This window comes from Ambystoma mexicanum, chromosome 3q, assembly GCF_040938575.1.
Source record: "Ambystoma mexicanum isolate Mex_15411 chromosome 3q, UKY_AmexF1_1, whole genome shotgun sequence".
NCBI lineage: Eukaryota > Metazoa > Chordata > Amphibia > Caudata > Ambystomatidae > Ambystoma > Ambystoma mexicanum.
Window position 1 is genome coordinate 125523513 of NC_090926.1, and position 19569 is coordinate 125543081.

At 47.9% G+C, this 19569-nt stretch overlaps 1 protein-coding gene across 2 annotated transcripts in view; it reads left to right on the forward strand.

Annotated features, from left to right (window-relative positions):
* Nucleotides 1-19569, forward strand: part of LOC138582204 (cyclic AMP-dependent transcription factor ATF-7-like) — a 1375782-nt gene that overhangs the window by 981921 nt on the left and 374292 nt on the right. For both annotated transcript variants that reach the window (XM_069653279.1, XM_069653280.1), the window contains exon 6: nt 17039-17196. In XM_069653279.1, coding sequence (XP_069509380.1) covers nt 17039-17196 — 158 coding nt within the window. The remainder of the gene's footprint in view (nt 1-17038; nt 17197-19569) is intronic.

Genomic DNA, 19569 nt, shown 5'->3' on the forward strand with positions numbered 1-19569 from the left:
GGAGGGTGAGGCTGTTGTAACTGTCCCCCCTAGGCCTCTGCCTGCTCTACCTGCTGTGCCTACTGGACCTTTACCAGGTCCCACATTTAGTCCTCAGTACTTTGAACTAGAGAAAATGAAGCTAGAATTGGAGTATAAGAAACTGAATGCTCAAACTGACAAAGAACTAAGGCTAAGGGAAATGGAGCTCAAGTATGACTTAGAAATGAAGAAATTATCTGTTGAGAATGTTTCTCTCTCTGGCTCCTCTAGAAGTTCCAGTCCTAAAAGACCCCGGATGCCTAAAGAATTGGTTGGTATGTATGAGCCTAAGTTGGATGTGTTGGATTGGTTGTCTCTGTTTGAATATAATCATGGGCTCCAGAACATCACAGGAAATGACTTACTCACCTGGTTGTTCTCTAGGCTTCCCCCTGTTGCAACTGATGTGGTAATGGAGATGGGGGAGGAGGATAGGAAGGACTATGAATGTGTGAAACTAGCTTTGATAGCTAGGTTTGGGAAGACCCCTTCCCAGTATCTTAAGAGGTTTAGGAGCCTCAAAAAGCATGATGGTACCCCTTGGGCTACCTGGGTGAATGAATGTTTGAAAAACTTAGAGGGATGGATTAAGGGTTACAAGGTGAACACTTATGAAGGTATGAAGAATTTGTTTATGTTGGAGACTATTTATGATGCCTGCTCTCCTGAGCTCAGACAACACTTGGCTGATTCCAGGGAATTAGATTCCCGGAAGCTAGCTAAGGCTGCTGACTTGTGGGTTGCCAACAGGGCCACTCACAAGGATTCTGGGGTAACTCAGAAGAAGGATGGGGAAAAACAGTCTAAGAAGGACTCCAAAGAGAATTCTAATACTACAAATTCCAAAGAGGGCCCCAAACAAAACTATAAGGGTAAGCCACAAGGGAAACCAAATCAGGCTAGTGTACCTTCTGGTCCCAGACCAGAAGGAGGTCAGAACAAGCCTCCATTCCAGCGAGCCTTTGGCTCATGCTTTGTTTGTAAGGCTACTGACCATGTGAAAGGAGATCCCAGATGTAAGGGTAAACCTTCAGGGGTCCAGCTTGCCTCCTTAGCCTTCGCTCCAGAAGAGGAAGTACCCATGGCAAGTGGAAACTTTCTATTACTAGCTGATGAACCCACTGGAGTCTCAGCTAGTGTTTCTTTAGTCTCTCTGGGGTTGTGGGAGCAACAGAATTTAGATGTCTATAACTCTATCCCAGATAATACTAAAGAGTATTATAAGGACAGTGTCCAGGTGAATGGTCAGGAGACTCCTGCCATTAGGGACACTGGAGCCAGCATAACTGTGGTGGATGAATCATTTTTCAAGGCAGAGGATGTTGCTAAGGCACCCAAATGCCTCACCAAGTTAGCTGGTGGGCCTGTGCAGATGTGTCCCCAGTTACCAGTTCTCATCCAATGTAATGATATGGCTGTAAAAATACCTGTCAGTGTACAATGTGAAGTGCCAGGTAGGGTTCTGTTGGGTAATGACCTCAAAGCTCTTGGAGTTGTATCTCATACCCCCAGACCTCCTAGCAAAAGGTTTCAGGAACTCACAAAACCTGCAAGGGAGAAAACCCTGAGAGGGTTATCTCAGGAGATGATGACAGAAATCACTCCTCTACCACTGGAGCAACTTACTGCAGTAACTACCAGATCAGGAGCAAAGGGGCAACCCAAGACTCCTAGGAAAAAGCCAGCAGCAAGCACTCCAGTGCTTCCAACAAGGACTTCCCCTAGGTTGTCCAAAGTTACACCTGTAACTCCACCTCCAGCTGAGGCTGAGAGGGAGGTACAACCCTGTGTGGTTGAGCTAGACTCTGAGGAAGAGCTAGAAGGAGGCCCCAACCTTATTGGAGATTTGGACCCCGAGGACCATCCTGAGCTGCAGTCTTTACTGGCAGAAGGTGGGCCTAGCAGGGCAGCTTTTCGTAAGGGGCAAAGAGAATGTCCAACTCTGGAGGGTCTCCGCCACCAGGCAGCTTCTCAAGCTGATGGGCAAGAGCCTGGGAAGTATAGGTTGCACTGGGAAGATGGCCTCTTCTACAGTGAACCCACTGAGTCTGAACCTGGAGACTACAAACGCCTTGTAGTCCCACAGGAAAACAGACAACAGTTCTTACAACTAGCCCATGAGATACCTTTGGCTGGCCACTTGAGTTTCAAGAAGACCAAGGAAAGGCTCTCACTCTACTTTTATTGGCCAAAGATGGGGGCCGAAGTAGATAGATATTGTAAGAGCTGCCATACCTGCCAGACTTCTGGTAAGGTTGGTTCCAAGAATGTGGCACCTTTAGTGCCTCTCCCAGTTGTGGGAGTCCCATTTGAGAGGGTAGGGATTGACATTGTTGGTCCCCTTGATCCTCCAACCTCCTCAGGCAACAGGTTTATCCTTGTTGTAGTAGACCATGCTACTAGGTACCCTGAGGCCATTCCTATGAGGACTGTTACAGCTCCGGCTGTGGCTAAGGCCCTCCTTGGTATTTTTACCAGGGTTGGGTTTCCTAAGGAGGTAATCTCTGACAGGGGGTCAAACTTTATGTCCCACTACATGAAGGCCATGTGGAAAACCTGTGGAGTTACCTACAAGTTCTCAACCGCCTACCACCCTCAGACAAACGGGTTGGTTGAAAGGTTTAACAGAACCATGAAGAGCATGATAGGTGCTTTGGAAGAACCCCTTAAGAAAAAGTGGGACCTTCTACTGCCATGCCTTCTCTTTGCTTATAGAGAAGTCCCTCAGGAGGGAGTAGGTTATTCTCCCTTTGAGCTTCTCTATGGCCATCCAGTCAGAGGTCCATTGGCCCTGATTAAGGAGGGGTTGGAAGGTGCTCCTCCCCTCAAGCCAGTCAGAGTGACTGACTATGTGATAGGTCTCCGGAGGAGAATGTCACACATGATGGCAGAAGCAAGTGACAACTTGAAAGCTGGTCAAGCCCTGGTCAAACATTGGCACGACCAGAAGGCTAACATGGTTGAGTTTACTCAAGACCAGCTAGTTCTAGTTATGCTCCCAACAAGGCAGAGGGCCTTGCAAGACAAATGGATGGGACCCTTCAAGGTTGTGGGAAAACTTGGAGAGGTCAACTATCTGGTGGATCTGGGCAGACCCAGGGAAGCTCCTAGAGTCTTCCACACCAACCGACTAAAAGCCTACATCTCCAGACCTGATGTAGGAGCCTTGCTCCTAGCTTCAGCTGCAGAGGAGGAAGAGAGTGAATCTCTCCCTGATCTCCTCAGAGGTGTACCTTTAGATGAAAAAGTTGAAGGAGTCAATCTCTCTTCAGACCTGACACCTGAGCAACAAGAGGAGTGCAAATCTATGTTAAATCAGTTTGCCTCCCTGTTCTCACTGTCACCAGGCTTGACCCCTTGGGGCCAGCATGAGATACTCACTGGTGACTGTCTGCCAGTCAAAAGCAGAGGATACAGAATGTCAGAACATATCAGAGCCCACATCAAAGGAGAGGTCAAGAAGATGCTTGATCTCGGGGTAATAGAACCCTCTACTAGTCCATGGTCTAGCCCAGTTGTGTTAGTACCAAAGGCAGGATCCAAAGACTTGAGATTCTGTGTGGACTATAGAGCTCTAAATGCAGTCACCAAGACTGATGCCCACCCTTTGCCCAGGACAGATGAGTTGGTGGATAAACTTGGTGCAGCCAAGTACCTCAGCACATTTGACCTGACGTCAGGCTATTGGCAAATAGCCCTGACAGACCATGCCAAGGAGAAAACTGCATTTTCAACCCCTGTTGGCTTGTACCAGTTTAAGGTCATGCCTTTTGGACTGAAAAATGCACCTGCCACATTCCAAAGGATGGTGAACCAAGTTCTGGCTGGGATGGAAGATTTCTGCATGGCATACTTGGATGACATTGCAGTCTTCAGCCACTCCTGGGAAGAACATGTGAACCACCTAGGACATGTGTTGCAGGCTCTGAAACAGGCCCATTTGACAATCAAAGCCAGTAAGTGCCAGATTGGTCAAAGTAAAGTGGTCTACCTTGGACATGAGGTAGGAGGTGGAGAAATAAGGCCTTTGCCCAGCAAGATTGAAGCTGTGCAAAATTGGACAACACCAACTACTCAAACCCAAGTGAGAGCTTTTCTAGGCCTCACTGGGTATTACAGGAATTTCATTGAGAACTATGGGACCATAGCTTCTCCACTGAATGTAATCTCCTCTCCCAAATTCCCTAAAAAGGTAAAATGGAATGAGGAGTGCAATCAGGCCTTTGAAAAACTGAAGAGAGCTCTTTGCCAGGCTCCAGTATTGAGAGCTCCTGACTACCACCAACCTTTCATTGTACAAACTGATGCTTCCAATGTAGGTATAGGTGCAGTTCTAAGCCAACTGGATGAGAAGGGTAGGGAGCACCCCATTTGCTTCATCAGTAGGAAACTGAAGGATCCTGAGACAAGGTGGGCAACTATCGAAAGAGAATGCTTTGCTATTGTGTGGGCACTGAAGAAGTTTAGGCCATACTTGTATGGTTCTACTTTTGTTATTCAGACTGACCACCAACCCTTGAGATGGTTAATGCAAATGAAAGGGGAAAATCCAAAACTATTGAGATGGTCAATCTGCCTGCAAGGGTTTGATTTCACCATTGAGCACAGGTCAGGGTGTCACCATCAAAATGCTGATGGACTCTCTAGGATGTATATCATCGACTAGAGGTATGAGGTTCATCCAGGAGTGGATTAAATCCTCCTGTCCCTTAGTCTGGGGGGGCGAGTGTTAGGGAGAATTCTCTGTTTAGGCTGAATTTCCCTACCTAGTGAGTCCCCCAGCAGCTTTGCTGGATTTCTGGGGTTTAATTTTTTTCTCCTGCCAAGAGTGAGACTCTTTTACCCTCACTCTTGGACATGTTGAAGTGTGTTTTCTTGGTTAAACCTTGTGTTGAATGGGCTATGGGGTCTTTTACTCCATAGGGCCTCATGTATTTTTGTGATGTGGGTCACACAGCACCCTCTGTGCCGTGACCCAGGGGTGTCCTAGGGACTCCCCAACATAGACTCCATACCCTGGGACTGACTACTGTCTCCCAGGGCATGTAAAGTCACCAAAGACTTTGCTAGTCTTGAATCCTGAACAGAACCAGTACAAACCATCATATTGTGGACGTACTGGCTGGGGCAATTCGATTGCCCCAGGGTCTGTTAGTCGAGGGGGCACGTCTCCGTCCCCCCTGATCGAGTTTTGGCTGGTGGCAGTGGAAACTACTTTTTATATTCGACCGCGAATATTTCCCTATGGGATTTCCCATTGTTTTAGGCTAACACATTTAATTATTTATTTACGGTAGCCTTAAACATACCGCCGGTTTATATATTTATTTTTATAACTCCGGTTGGGACTTTTTGCCAAAACTTGATTCTAAAATGGCGTTGGTGTTCGCCTCTGTAACTCTGACCCAAAGTGGAGCCCTTTGTTCCACTTTTGGCGGGCTTCTCCACAGAAGCCCTCCAAAGTGGTGCCACTCTGTCTGGGGTACTTAGGAGGGGTGGAGGGGGATTTAGGCACCCTGGACTGAGTTACCTTAGTAACTCAAGTCGCACTCCGTCCTGATTGGCCCAAGTGGTGAGCCGCCGGCTCACCACTTAGCATGTTTGAGTGACAGCTAGGCTGGGTGAATGGGGGTTTGCTGCATAAAAGCAGGGCTTTGGGGACTGGGACTTCAGAAGTCGCCACAGGACCAAGAATCCGACGAGGGAAGAGCTGAGCCGACCTGCTTCGACGACACCACCCGGTGGAGCCCTGCTGAACCGTCTCACCACTTTTTCCCGACGACCGAGGAGAACTCTTAACGGAGTGGCTCCTTCCCTTGACTGGTGGGGACAACCAGTTTTCGCCTTCTTTCCGTTCTTTGAGGTATCTCGTGGCCGCCTTGCCTGTGCCAAGCACCCCGGCAACCGGAATACTACACTTTACCCCCATACCGCGAAAGTCGGTACCAACCCTTTAACCGGAGGACTCCGCGGCTGGTTTCTTCCCGGGCAGTGCAACGACCCTCTTCTTCTGCTCTTCAGCGAGAACTTCTTCTCCCCTGACCGACGTCGAGCCCTGCTGCCACTGCCTGGAACAACTGCCACCGCTGGAGGATCCTGTCCGCTTAAGGTACTGTGTTCCGCCTGGCTTCCCTTGCTACCGACTGTACGGGGTAGATTTAGTCCCCGGCTTTCGAACCTGGGAGTGCCTGGGACACTTTGGCTAAACTTTCTGAGCCACTCTAACCTCTTTTTGACTCTTTGCAAGACTTTGAATCTCTAACTAACAGTGTGATCTTGGGCACATTTTCGCTCCGGCTACTCTAAGAGTGGGCCCTGCCTAGTGACTTTTGCTCACCTGTGACTTTATTCTTCTTTAAGCCTAGTGCAAGTGTTCTGGACCTTAGAGTGGTGTGTCTAACCCATTTCTGCTTTTTCTCTCCCTTTCTTGGAAACTACTAGAGTGTCATCTAACGTTAAGCACTCACCTCTGTTTTAATTAAGTGGTGTTTACCTAGAGTTGTCTAGATAGGAGAAAGGATTGAATCTACTTTCATTATAACTGTGTTGAAGTGCTTTTACTATATTTTTGCTAGAGTGTTTTTAACTTATGTGTATTTTAAATAAATAACTATATACTTTTGAAACCAAGCTCTGGTCAGTGTTTGCTTGTGCTATTGTGTTTTGGTACATATTGTGTATACTTTACATACTGCCTAACTCTTCTTGAGAGAAGTCTGACTGCTCAGCCACAGCTACCAGGTAAATCTGGGTGGTACAGACTGCTACCAAAGGGGTTTACTGCTCTACCTGTAGTCTTAAATCTTTTGCAGTGTTCCCCAAGGGAACTGCACAGGTTTCTGCCTAACACACGTCAGGCCTTGCACCAAGTGCGGGCTACGGAATGTGTCTGTTGGAGACAAACACCTGCAATGATGATATGGCATTTGTAACGTGCCTATACACAAGTGTTTCAAGGCGTGACGAGGCAGGGAGGGAGGACAAAGGGAAGACAGACAGCGATCTTACTAGCCCAGGTGTCATTCAGATCGCGTAAGTGCATGGGAAGAGGGGAAAGTGCAGTACAGGGGTAGTAGAATAACAAGATAAATAATAAGGGGCGAGCTGGTGGCAAGTGCAAGGTAAGTGCAGACAAGTGCTGGGAGGAGGGCTGTAGGGATGCATAGACAGTCCCGCAGTGCAGGGGTTGCCAGGGAGGCAGTGCAGGTGGCAAGTGGCTGGGCCAGGGACCGAGATCAGTAAGAGTGGCCCAGTGCAGATTCAGTGTAGTTTCAATCAGGAATTTAGCAGGGTAGAGGGGGAGAGAAAGCAGAAGCAAAGAGGAAGGCTTTGAGGTGCTTCCGGGGATGGTTCTCCTCAAGTTTCAGGGAGGCAGGAAAGCTGTTCCAGAGGGAGGCCCCTGCAGCGAAGAGAGATCTACCCCCAACTCGTTGCTTGGAGAAGCGGCTGACCCTGAGGGCATTGGAGGCGGATGAGCGAAGAGCTCGAGAAGGAAGATATTTAGGAAGAGAGAGTATGCCTCTACTGTTTGCATCCAGACCACAAGGAAGGAGAATGTGAGATCTGCCTGGGCTTCTCCAAGAAGACAACGAAGGACAGGCACAGTAGACTGGCAGCGTGGCTGAACGGTAAGGCCTATGCCCCGTGCACGGCCATTCCTCTCCCAGGGCCGGCCAGTCTGAGGAGCGGTCTTCTAAGTCCTTTGAGGGCACCTCATCCGTGGGAGCACAAGTCAAGATAGAGCTGGTGGGGGCTGTTCTTAAAAAGGCAAAGAGGCCAACCCTGTGAAGGTAGCCCCCGCGGCAGAGGTGTCCCTGCCCCCGATGTGTGAAACCGCCGCAGTGACTTCGGCGAAGTCTGCTGGCACGCTGGAAAAGGTGATGCCGTCTCTGAGCCCAGTTCCGACCCCTCAGGTTAAAGAAGAGATGTGGTAGGGGAGGAGGTCCCGGATCAGCCCCAGGCCGTGCCCCAGGCCATGGAAGTTTCGTCCATGGACGACGAGGACCTGGAGTCCTTAAACACGGTCACAAGGACGTGGAAGAGGACCGCGCGTGCCTAGTGTTCCGATCACACCAGCTCAGCCAAGAGATGTGACTCTGGCCATTCTGTCAACCCTCCACACATTGGTATCGGAGATTCAGAAGAGGATGCCACAAGGCCCGGTCCCAATGATCCCCCAGGCCCACGATCAGCCACCAGCAAAAAGGAGGAGATATCATCCAATGCCCCCATTTCAGCCTCTGCATCCGCGTCAGCCACTCTCTCCCCCCCAGCGGACATGGGACGGATACAGCCACAGCGACGACGGATAACAGCGATATCCTTGTAGCGGGTCTCCTCAGTCTGGTGGGGACGCTCCTCAGTCTAGGGCGTCCCCACCAGATGAGGTGGGATAGTTTCATTCCATGATCTCCAGAGCCTCTGCGCTGTTCCAGCTTGTTCCCGAAGAAACCAAGGAGGAGGGTTTCTTGTACGAGCGGCGTGAGGCCAAGAGGAAAACAACCATGGCGGTGCCCCTTCTGGACGACATATCGGAGGAGGACCGCGCCCTCTGGAAGAACACTTGCATGGCTCTGGCATAACGGAATAGGCTGGAGAAGACGTACCGGGTGCCGGAATCCGCACCCAAGTGCCTGAGGTCGCAACCATCGCCGGATTTGGTGTTTTCAGCGTCCGCAAGGAACCGGTTGTCCAACCCGTCCTCATCTTCAGTTCTTCCAGACAGCGAGGAGAATAAAATTTGACGCCATGGGAAGTAAGGTGATTTACACTGCGGCCGCCAACGCACTGGCGATCCTAGCCAGGTTCGACAGGGAGCTGTGGTACAAGCTGGGTCTGATTTTGGAGTTCCTCCACGACGACAAGAGGATGAAGGCAATTGCTCTTTTCCCGGAGGGGCGAGGGGTATTGTCAGATCACGCTATCACTGTGGCGCTGGACATTGCAGACACAGGGTTCTGCCCGATGGGGAACAGTGTTTGCCTTCGTCGCCAGTGCTGGATGAAGGCCACGGATTTGTACCAGGAGGTCCAGATGAAGGTATTCAACATGCCTTTCAACGGGGGATAACCTTTTTGGGAAGGTCATCGACGAGTCCCTACAGGCCATCAAAGCGGATACAGAGACGGCACGTTCCCTGGGCACAATCCAGCAGCACCACTCTTCTTTTCGCTCCTCCAGAGGAAAGTCGAACAGGCCGTCCAAAGGTTTCTCCTCATCGTACCGTCAGCCTTCCAGATCTATGACTCAGGAAGCCCACAGAGGCCGTTCCCAGGCCTACAGTGGAGGAAGACAGTGCCGCCTTCCTCCCGTAAGGCAGGACGCCCGCTCCGAAGCAAGCCTGAACTGGCCAGGACGTTGGGCCCCCACCTGTGCACCCTGGACGAGGCTGTCTGATGAGGTTCGTCAGCGTATGGGGAAAGATCACCACTGACAGATGGGTGCTGGGCGCTCTCGCCCAAGGACATACCTTAGAGTTTCAGCGCAAGTGTCCGCTGACCCCTCCAGTGGCCCGCCAGCAGCAGCACATCCCTCAGTTCTAGGAGGAGGTACAGGCCATGCTGCAAAAAGGGGTGATGGAGCTAATCCCCCAACGACTCTCGGGAGGTGGGGGGGGGGGTCTGGAGTCTATTCCAGATACTTTCTGGTCAGAAGGGGGGCTGGAGGCCCATTCTGGACCAACGACGTCTGAACAAGTACCTCAAGTCTCAGAAATTCAGCATAATGATAATGATGTGTTATTTATATAGCGCCTTAATCCTAAGCGCTTTACAGAGCATATTACATACAAAATCACCCAACTGAAATTGGTACTCATTTATCGACCTCCGAAGGATGAAAGGCTGAGTTGGCCCCTTGCCAGGATTCAAATCTGCGACCTGCAGATCACGCAGCAGCAAGCGCTCAACCCGCTGAGCTATGGTTGCGTTGCAGCATGTGCTCGGCCAACTGGAAAAAGGAGATATCTTGATGTTGCTGGACCTGAAAGATGCCTACTTCCACGTCCCCATTCACTGGGAACACTGAATGTGTATACGCTTTGTTTGTTTGTTTTATTTACTTATATAGCGCTCCAGACCCAGAGGTAAAAAGACGCTTTGGGACAAGGTTGCAAGTACAATATATACAGTTTACATAGTACATTATATACAATTTACAGATATACGTTCTACAGTATACAGGTAAGGAGCATCATTAAAGAATAGGCAGTGTTGTCAGGCATGGGAAGAGGGATAGAAAATGCTAGTTTCTATCCAGTAACCAACTAATAACCTGTTTTCTAAAAGATTGAAATGATTCGATGGACTTGATGATGAATGGTAGGGTATTCCAGAGTTTGGAGGCAAGGACCGTGATGCTGGATCCTCCAGCTCTTTTTAGGGAGAATCTGGGCACTGTTAGGCATAATGTGTTAGTGGATCTAGTGATTCTGGTAGTAGATTTCAGGGTGAATTTGTTGTTGAGATACGGTGGGGCTATGTGGTTTAAGGCTTTGTATGTAAGACAGATGGTCTTTAAGTCGATTTTTTGTTGGATAGAAAGATGGATGGATTCGTAGTGCAGGGACAGCACTATCAGTTTAAGGCCCTACCCTTCGGCTTGAAGTCGGTCCCCAGAGTCTTCACGAAATGCCTGGCACTGGTGGCGGCCCATCTGCGTCTACGGAGGATACTTGTATACCCGTACCTCGACGACTGGCTCATCCGGGCCCGCTCGCTAGAGTTGGCCATCAGACACACTGAGGCGACCATCCAACTGCTGATGAATCTAGGCTTCATCAATTATTCTAAATCCTGCTTGACACCATCTCAGAACGCGCGGTTCCTCTGCGCCAGACTCAATACAGTGTCCTGCCTGGCGTTGCCCTCAGAGAGGATAGCGGCCATTCAGGGGAAGGTGCAGCGACTCTTGTCGTTGAAGACCGCCACAGTGCGAACCATCAAGTCATTGCTCGGCATGATGTCGCCCTGCATCTACCTCCTCCAGCTCTGCAGGTTACAGATGAGACCTCTTCAGGAGTTCCTGGACGCTTGTTGGGTACAGGTGTCTGGAAGTTTTGTGGAGAAGATCCCGCTCGACGAGGAGTTCTGTCGGGTGATAAGGTGGTGGGTCGTCTGCTTCATCGCCCGGGGCACAGGGTTTCAAACCCATCGATACCAGGAGACTGTTTCCACAGGCGCTTCTCTGGAGGGCTGGGGAGCCCACACCGGACAGCTGCACGGCCGAAGCCTGTGGCTACCGGAGGAGAAAAACCTCCATGTCAACATCATGGACCTACGAGCAGTGTTCTGGGCCCTTAAGTTGATCCTTCCGTCTCTGAAGGGCAAGGTGGGGAGGAACTTCACGGACAACACCACCACAATGTTCTACATCAGGAAATAGGGGGGCACTCGATCCCTAGCCCTCTCCAAGGAAGCACAGGACTTGTGGCACTGGGCCATCGGTCAAGAGATGTTTCTCGTCCCTCTTCACCTAGCGGGAGTCAAGAACACCACCTTCAGCACCTCCGGTCACGAGTGGCATCTTTGTCAGGTGGGGCAGGTCCCAGATCGGCCTGTTTGCGACAACGGCAAACTCCAAATGCCAGATGTTTGCCAGCAGGTTCCACCAACCAAGGAACATGTGGGACGCATTCTCCTTCCTGTGGGTAGGCCTATTTCTGTATCCATTTCCCGTTGCCTCTCCTGCTACAAATCAACACACTGCATCCCCTGTTGCCTCTCCTGCTACGAGTCAACACACTCAAACAGTGCTGATGCAGGATGATACTCTTCGCCCCAGCGTGGTTGCAGCAGATTTGGTACCTTCTCAGTCTGTCGGCGTCACCCCCGGTAAAGCTGCCAGTAGTTGCGGATTTGCTCACCAGGCAAGGACGCGCTATCCTACATCACGACCCAGGGTCGCTGAACCTGCATGCTCGGCTCCTGCAGCCCTAGAGTTTGGTGGATATGAGTTGCCTGCGGACTGCAGATAGATCCTCGCCAAGGCCAGGGTATCATCGACTTTGAAGTGCTACGGTCACAAGTAGAAGCGCTTTGCTACATTGTGCCGGTCGCAGAAGATTAACCCGTTGAGGGCCACGGCCCTGCAGTTTCTCCCATACCTGCTCTCCTTGGCCAAGGCCGGTCTGGCACACGTTTCTATCAAGGTTCCTCTGGCGGCTATCTCTCGCTACACCAGATCTCCAGGAAGATCGTCACTCTGGTCTCATCGACTCGTCAAGTAGTTCCTCAAAGGACTTTTTCAATCTTTCCCGCCAGTGAAGGCACCTGCCGTGGCCTGGGAACTCTATGTGGTGCTGACGAGGCCCATGGGGGCCCCATTTGAGCCTATGCATCAGGCCCCTGAAGTTCCTCTCGTGGAGAACCGCTTTCCTTGTGGCCATCACTTCTACCAGGAGGGTAGGTGAGATCCAGGCCCTATCCTGCAAACCGCCATAACTGACGTTCCATGAATCGAGGGTGGTGCTGCGGAGGTACCCCTCTTTTATGCCGGAGGTTCTGTTCGAATTCCATCTCAACAAGCCTTTGGTCTTACCTGTTTTTTCCCCGACACCTTTGTCACCGGCTGAAAGGGCCTTGCACTTGCTGGACGTTGCTCGTGCCCTGAAGTTCTACGTGACATGCACGAAGGGCTTTCTGAAGACTTCTCAGCTGTTTGTGAACTGTGGTTCTGTGTACCATGGATAGGCATTGTCAAAGTCTTCCATCTCAAGGTGGCTCTCTGGCTGCTTCATGCACTGTCATCGGTTGGTGAACCGACCGCTGGCCGGCCTTCCGAGAGCCCACTCCACCATAGCGATCGCTGCGATCCTGTCTGCTGGACATCTGCACGGCGGCTACGTTGAGGTCCACGCACACCTTCACAAGATTCTACTGCATCGACAGGGATTCCAGTGATTCACGACCTGTTCGCTTGAGATGAGTCTGTTCCAGAGGTAAGAGTTGTTTGCTTCTGTTGAGCCTTGCCACCCCCTGTGGTTGTGTAATGTTGTACTGTTATGTATTTGTTATTCATGAGCATGTGAATCCATGCCAGACCCAATGCTGGAGAAGGAACAAGTTACTTACCTGTAACTATTGTTCTCCAGCACGGGTCTGGCAGGGATTCATATGCAAACCCTCGCTCTGTCCCCTCTGCGGCTCTTCTTGGTCATACTGCCACTTGACGTGCTTACCAAATCTGGAGATGGCTGCCAGACGAGGGCCTTGGGGAAGAGGACTGTCATTGGATGGGGTCAGTATGACCCAGAGGATAATGATCAGTTTAGGGAGAAATGCAGTTTATAAGTGAAAGTTAAACAGTTTTTTCTTGAGGCATGAGCATGTGAATCCATGCCAGACCCATGATGGAGAAAAATAGTTACAGGTAAGTAACTTGTTCCTTTCACCTAAGTCGAGACATTTCTTACCCCCCAATTTTCTGCCCAAATCCTACTTTGGATGCTGCACTCATGCTGCACAATTTGTATGTGCCCTTTTGTTTCTGGAACATTTATTCATTTTTATTTATTAAATTTATATAGCACGCAAACAGCCCAAGGGTATTGAGGCGCTGTTACTTGCAAGAGCTTAGTTACAGGTTTACAGAAGTGTAAACATACTAAACCTTTTCTGATGTGAACATCTTTTTGTGAATTTTGGTACTACTACTCCTGGCCCCGGGGGTTCCAAAGGGGCCATAGTCAGCAGGCTTGAATTTTTGGAATGTATGTATGGCACTGATAAAGCCCAAACCTGACTGGGAAGCGATGGAGTGCTGTAGAAAGAGGATGCCCTCGAGGGTTACTAGTAGGGTGCAGGGGTACCAGAAAAGCTGCTATGGGTAGTGGAGCAGGGGAGGGAGGGACGTATTTGGCAAGATGTTCTTTGAAGAGCAGGGTCTTTAGTTCCTTCCAGAAGTGTAAAATGGAATGGTTGAGTCTTGCCTGTGTTGGTAACTTATTCCAGAGGCAGGGTTCAATGCTTGAAGATCAGAATGCTTCACCATTTTAGGGCATGAATGCTCATTTACACTGGAAAGGTAGCTTCAGTGGTTTTTCAGCACCATGTTCCCCTATATGCTATATGCAAGGCAGCAACCTGAGCCCCCACTCAAGCCCTCTGCAAAATCAATGGTCTCCAGTTCAAGAGCTGGTACCTATTTCAGACAGGCTCCCAAACTCTTTGGTCAGTAGTCGTTCCATCTTCCCTTTTAAAGTTCAGGATGCTTTTTAACCTCCCCTAAGTATGGAGGAAAGGGAATGAGTTGTAGGAGTACATACAAGCTATTCACAGTAGTGACTACTGGGCTACTAGTTTATACACTTTCTTCCATATGCCCCTAACTCCCTTGGTCCATCCACGCTATTAAGAGGTAAGATTGTTTTAGGACTGATTTTCTACACTCTGGCCTGGTGGACAGATGTATAGAAGGCCAACCTTTATTGCTACAGGGATAACTCTGGGGAGCTGTAGCCAAACCATTTCAAGGTAGCAGTGATGAGTGTCTAGGCTAAGTCTCAAGAAGTGGTGAGCTTGTAAAGGGTCAACAATGAGTACACACTATACGAATCTCAAATTACACTTAGACAGTATGTATTAAAATACAGTTATTTATTTATGGCCAAACACCACAATGAAAAATGACTACTAACATGTAGCAATATCACACAACACTAATAATAGATTACATATATACAGTCACTGGTTGAGGGCATAATACAAATCAAATCCCTGTAAAAGAAAGTACAGATTAGATTATGCACTAACAGTCCACAGAGAGTTAACCCCAACTTCAATGGTCCTTCCGTAAATTGTTCAGGAAAGTTCTGACACTGTCTGTGAAGCTGGAAAAAATGAAGGTATGGTCTCTGGGGTCCAGTGAACAGTTCCAAGGGTTAGGGGGACCCTGTATTCTAACTAATAGAATTGTCCCCAACATTTAGAATGCTTGCTACAGCAAGCTACGGTAAAACCAAAGTATAGTAAGTTTTGTAAAAGTTGGGAAAACCTTTAAGGTGAGTATAGGTGCAGGTAATAACCACTGTAACTTTACTCCCCTACCTCCGTACTCCGATTCTTGCCCAGACTTGGCAGGTCGGTGGAAGAGGGTCTGAAGTTGCTTTTCCCGCCGTCAGTCAGTCCTCGATTTGCAGGGGTTGCAGGTTAAAGCTGATCTCCGGTTGGTGTCTTTCGCTGGTACAAGGACTTTCAGGGTGAAGAATGCAGCACAACTCGATGCAGGACCCCTCTCAGGACCAGACTCGGCTCAGGTAAGCGGTTTCGGATGGTGGTCACCGCAGCACGGTGACGCAAAGGGCTTCACTTGTCGCGGTCAGACTTTCCCTCCTATCTCGGGTCCCTGCAGGACTAACCCGCACACATCCCAGCAATGGTCCAATCAGGACCACTGGAGGGAACATTCATGCATACCACTCAGACACACTGAAACCAGTTTGTGGATTGGGACCAGGCAGTCCCAGCCCACATCCTTCCAGCAAACACACATAGCACTTTAGTAGCTCACCAAAAGCTTCTGCTTTCCCAGGCACTGGAAGTCCATGTAAGGATTTTCCTGGCCTCACAGGCCAGGAAGAAGGCTAAAGAACAAAATGGCCAAAGGACAAGCGAAAAACCATGTGGCACGGCCATGTTTGGACACTAGCCACAGTTAGCCAAACACGGTAAAGCTAAAACAAAAAGCTCCAAAAAAATGATAAATAGTCCCTGCTGCCACCAGCTTGACCATTTAGCACACCTAGAGTAACCAAAAATACTTTGAGAGTTAGTCTAGGGCAAAACAAAAAGTGTACCCCAGTGTACTGCATTGTGAGATGCATTGTACAATGATAAAAGTTACCATAAGTGATAACAAGTTACTAAAAGAAGTAACAAAGTCGCAAGACTAAAGGAAACTAGGTTTCCCAGTACTGACAGCCTGAAGGACAGTTCCCCCATAACAGATGATCCAAAGACAGTGTAGTGAATCTTAAGGCTTCACTGCACTGTACAAAGTACAGGTCAGGATCAAAAATAAAAGCCAAAGGTTTTGGGGTCCTTTAAAATGGAAGAAAATTGAAGTAAAGAGAAATCTTTACTAACAATTGTTCCACATTGAGAAAAAGACTGGCCTTTGCAGTTCCTTGCCGGAGGCATGTCTGCATACATAAAAGTGCCCTGCTGATTTTCTTTTTGAAATGTGCTGCATCTGCAGAGCAGGCTCCAGTCCTGTCCCCTCCCTGGATGACATCCCATAAGTATGCAAGAAAGGGGAATATGGACTAGGAGAGTACTGTAGTCACTATGGTTTTCGGTGTGTAACGTGTAATATGTCCTGCAATTATATCTGTATTATCGTCCTATAGGTTTAGGAACAGTTTCGGTCTCGGATACAAGCTACATGCTGTCAATTTCAGTTTGAAGACCTTACATAATCACTTCATCAGCAGTCTGTTTCCTTGTAGGTTAAATCTTGGGCAAACACGAAGAGGTTGTGATCCAAGGCATTCAGAAACCTTGCCACATCTTAACTACACTAATGTCTAAACCTGCTGTTAGCTCTGCTTCTATTCTTCATGCTTCAGTTCTCTATTTTTTAATTATTTACTGAAGTTCATACACAGTTTTTAGTGTAAAGCACCACTAATTCCAATACATGTGCTTTGATGCAGTAGCTTGCATCTGCCTCACATTGAGATTCTGTGAATTCCAACCACAGTATAGTAATGCATTAGGGCATTTTGTGTGTGTGTGTGTGTGCGTGTGTGTGTGTGTGTGTGTGTCAGTGTGTGTGTGTCAGTGTGTGGGTGTGTCAGTGTCACTTTCTGGTTTCGGAAGAATCGGATGCTTTGGTATTTTATGGCAAATTATTAGTCCTTTTCCTTCATGTGTTTCATGGAAGTGATGGATTCCGGCACTACAACATGTTGTGCATGTCATTCGCAAATGTGTTCTTAGAACTGATTGGTGACAAATGCAATGCATAAATCTGTTTTTGTTTGTTTTGGTAATTGTCATCCTGTTTCAATTATTTTCAGGGAATGCACTCAAAGCCTGTTTTAAGTTCCACTCCAACCCCAACCATCGTGCGTCCGGGGTCTCTTCCACTACACCTAGGGTATGATCCACTACATCCGACCCTCCCATCTCCCACATCAGTCATCACTCAGGCTCCGCCTTCCAACAGGCAGCTCGGGTAAGGAAGTAGCGCGTGCTTTCCATTTGCAGAATTTCCAAGTAACCATAGACCCTAAATATTATTGACTTGTAAGGTGCATGTTGCCTTGTAAGGGAAATTGACATATCCATATCCGAGCAGATTATGATGGGAAGTAAAAAAACATACAAATTCTGATTCAGTTAATTTGGGCCCGATACACTTAATGATTTGAGCAACCAGTTTAAAGAAATTGTATGCACCTTTTTGTACTTAATGGGATTAAGGGACATTGTAGCTCAATAACTGTGAGGACATCTGTCTGATTCAGTCTCTAATTTGGCATCTGATTCATGAAATAGTGTATCACCAATGTCAAAAGATTCAGGAAATATTCTCTCACGCTTGTCCTCCATTTGAGGGTAAAATAGGTTACACTGTTTCAGGTGTAGTGACTTAACGTTGTTTTGCTCCTATAACAGCATACAGACCTGTGTGATCCATCATGATAAATGTCACAATTATGCAGGAACATCCTTGTATTCATTTTGACTGTCATATAAAAGCTGTCATCACATGTAGAACCTTTTGTACTGACAGATGGAAAAATACTTTTTGACTGAATTGCAGCTATTTTGGAATTTAATGCGCATATGCCGTCCTTTATTATGCTTATGTAGTGGCTCGGAAAAGCCCTATATAGTAATATTTAAAATGAAAAAATAGTATCTTGACTTTCTTTAAGGAGCCCATCTCTCACAACCCTTTGAATCCTGCAGGTAAGTTACTTAATTATTTAACCTGGTACATCGTGGGCCTTCTCAACGATGAGATCTGAATGGAGAGAGTCTGAGAAGAAACTGAGTTTGAACCCATTTTCTGTCAGATCATGCATAAGAGTCACATTGTAAAAAAAGCTCCTAATCACCTTTAATATATACACATGCCAGTGTTCCAGATATGGGGCTCTTCCAATGATTTTTTTTTTGGGAGGGGAAATGTAACTCTAGGAAATTTGTAGCGATGTTTAATGGGGCATATTTTACGAATTGCAATTATGGTTCCCTTCCTCTAAAGGTGGGATTTGTTTCCATCATGGAATGCTGAAATTCAGTCTGTTACTATTAAACTGTATTTGTATTCTCTAAAAATCACATAAGTCATCCAGTTGAATACACTTCCATCTCTTCCGCCTTTCCCAGGCATGCACTGAGAAGCTTCTTAAAAGATATATCACTTTTTACAGAGTTTCAGAAGACCCAGGGTGTAAGCTTCCTCTTGTGTATCTACCACTCAAACACATATATCACTAGCAATCTGTTCTCATTTGATCTTTTTTTCTGTACATTCTCGTCTTTTTTCCCTTGATGGCATTTTTTTTCCTAAGTCTCCTATTCATAAAAGATGCATTTCGTGTTCAACGCTGACAATTGACAAAATATGCTGCCAACCGTAGGATTCATGGTGTGCATCGGGAGCAGGATTTAAACAGTTCCTGCAGGTTACCTTTATAGAGCCTGTGTGTCCTGTCTGAGAAACTTGGTGCAGTGAGTTCTTGCCAATTCTGTCACCGATACTTGTTTCCTCCTATACATGATAAAGGCAAGATGTGCTATAAAATGTATCTATTCCCCCTTTTCTATTATTTAAACAATGCTCTTTAAGGAATGCAAAATCACTCTTTTCATGGAGTTTTAGAACTGGCTCAAACACAAAGAGGAACACTGGATCTTTATACTTTTATTTCCTTGCCCCCATTTAATCAGGGGCTTTAGACTTTGCTATGTTTGACCTGAACAGTTTCTTCTTTTGGAATGTTTCCACCTAGCTTTGGCATGAAATTCCTATTGACTCAATTCACTGGATTGCCAAGATCTCCATCAAGAAAAATCATCATCCATACCAAAGCTTCACAATAAAAGGCCAGCATTACCAATACAAATGTATTTAGTTTGAACATAAATTAGCTACAGTAGATTTTCTTCCACCAACCGTTACTGCCTGACCTGTTTAGGGCAAACGCACATGTCGCAGACCTGCGATGTGTGTGGACCCTCCTTGGGACGGTCGCATGCTGGGAGGAGACATTTGGGGTCGTCTCTGCCTCGAGAAAAGGAGTTTGTTGCGCTGAGGGTAAAGTCCAAGACAATGGTAAGAAAAGCTCTATTTTCAAGGGCACCTCTCCCAGGGACAGCTTCTTGAGGTTTTGGCACGCATGAAAGGGGTCGTACAATGTATTGTCCGCTGCCCCTACTTCGGTGGGGCCAACTGGATATGGGTCAAATATTCCCCTAGGGACTGGTGCCGTACCCCGCACTGGTGCACCCATGGGTTGCCTGTCTAAGAGGAAGACTTTCCTTTCCCCTCACCGAGCAGGCATTTGACACATCACAACCCCATAAAAAGAGCACA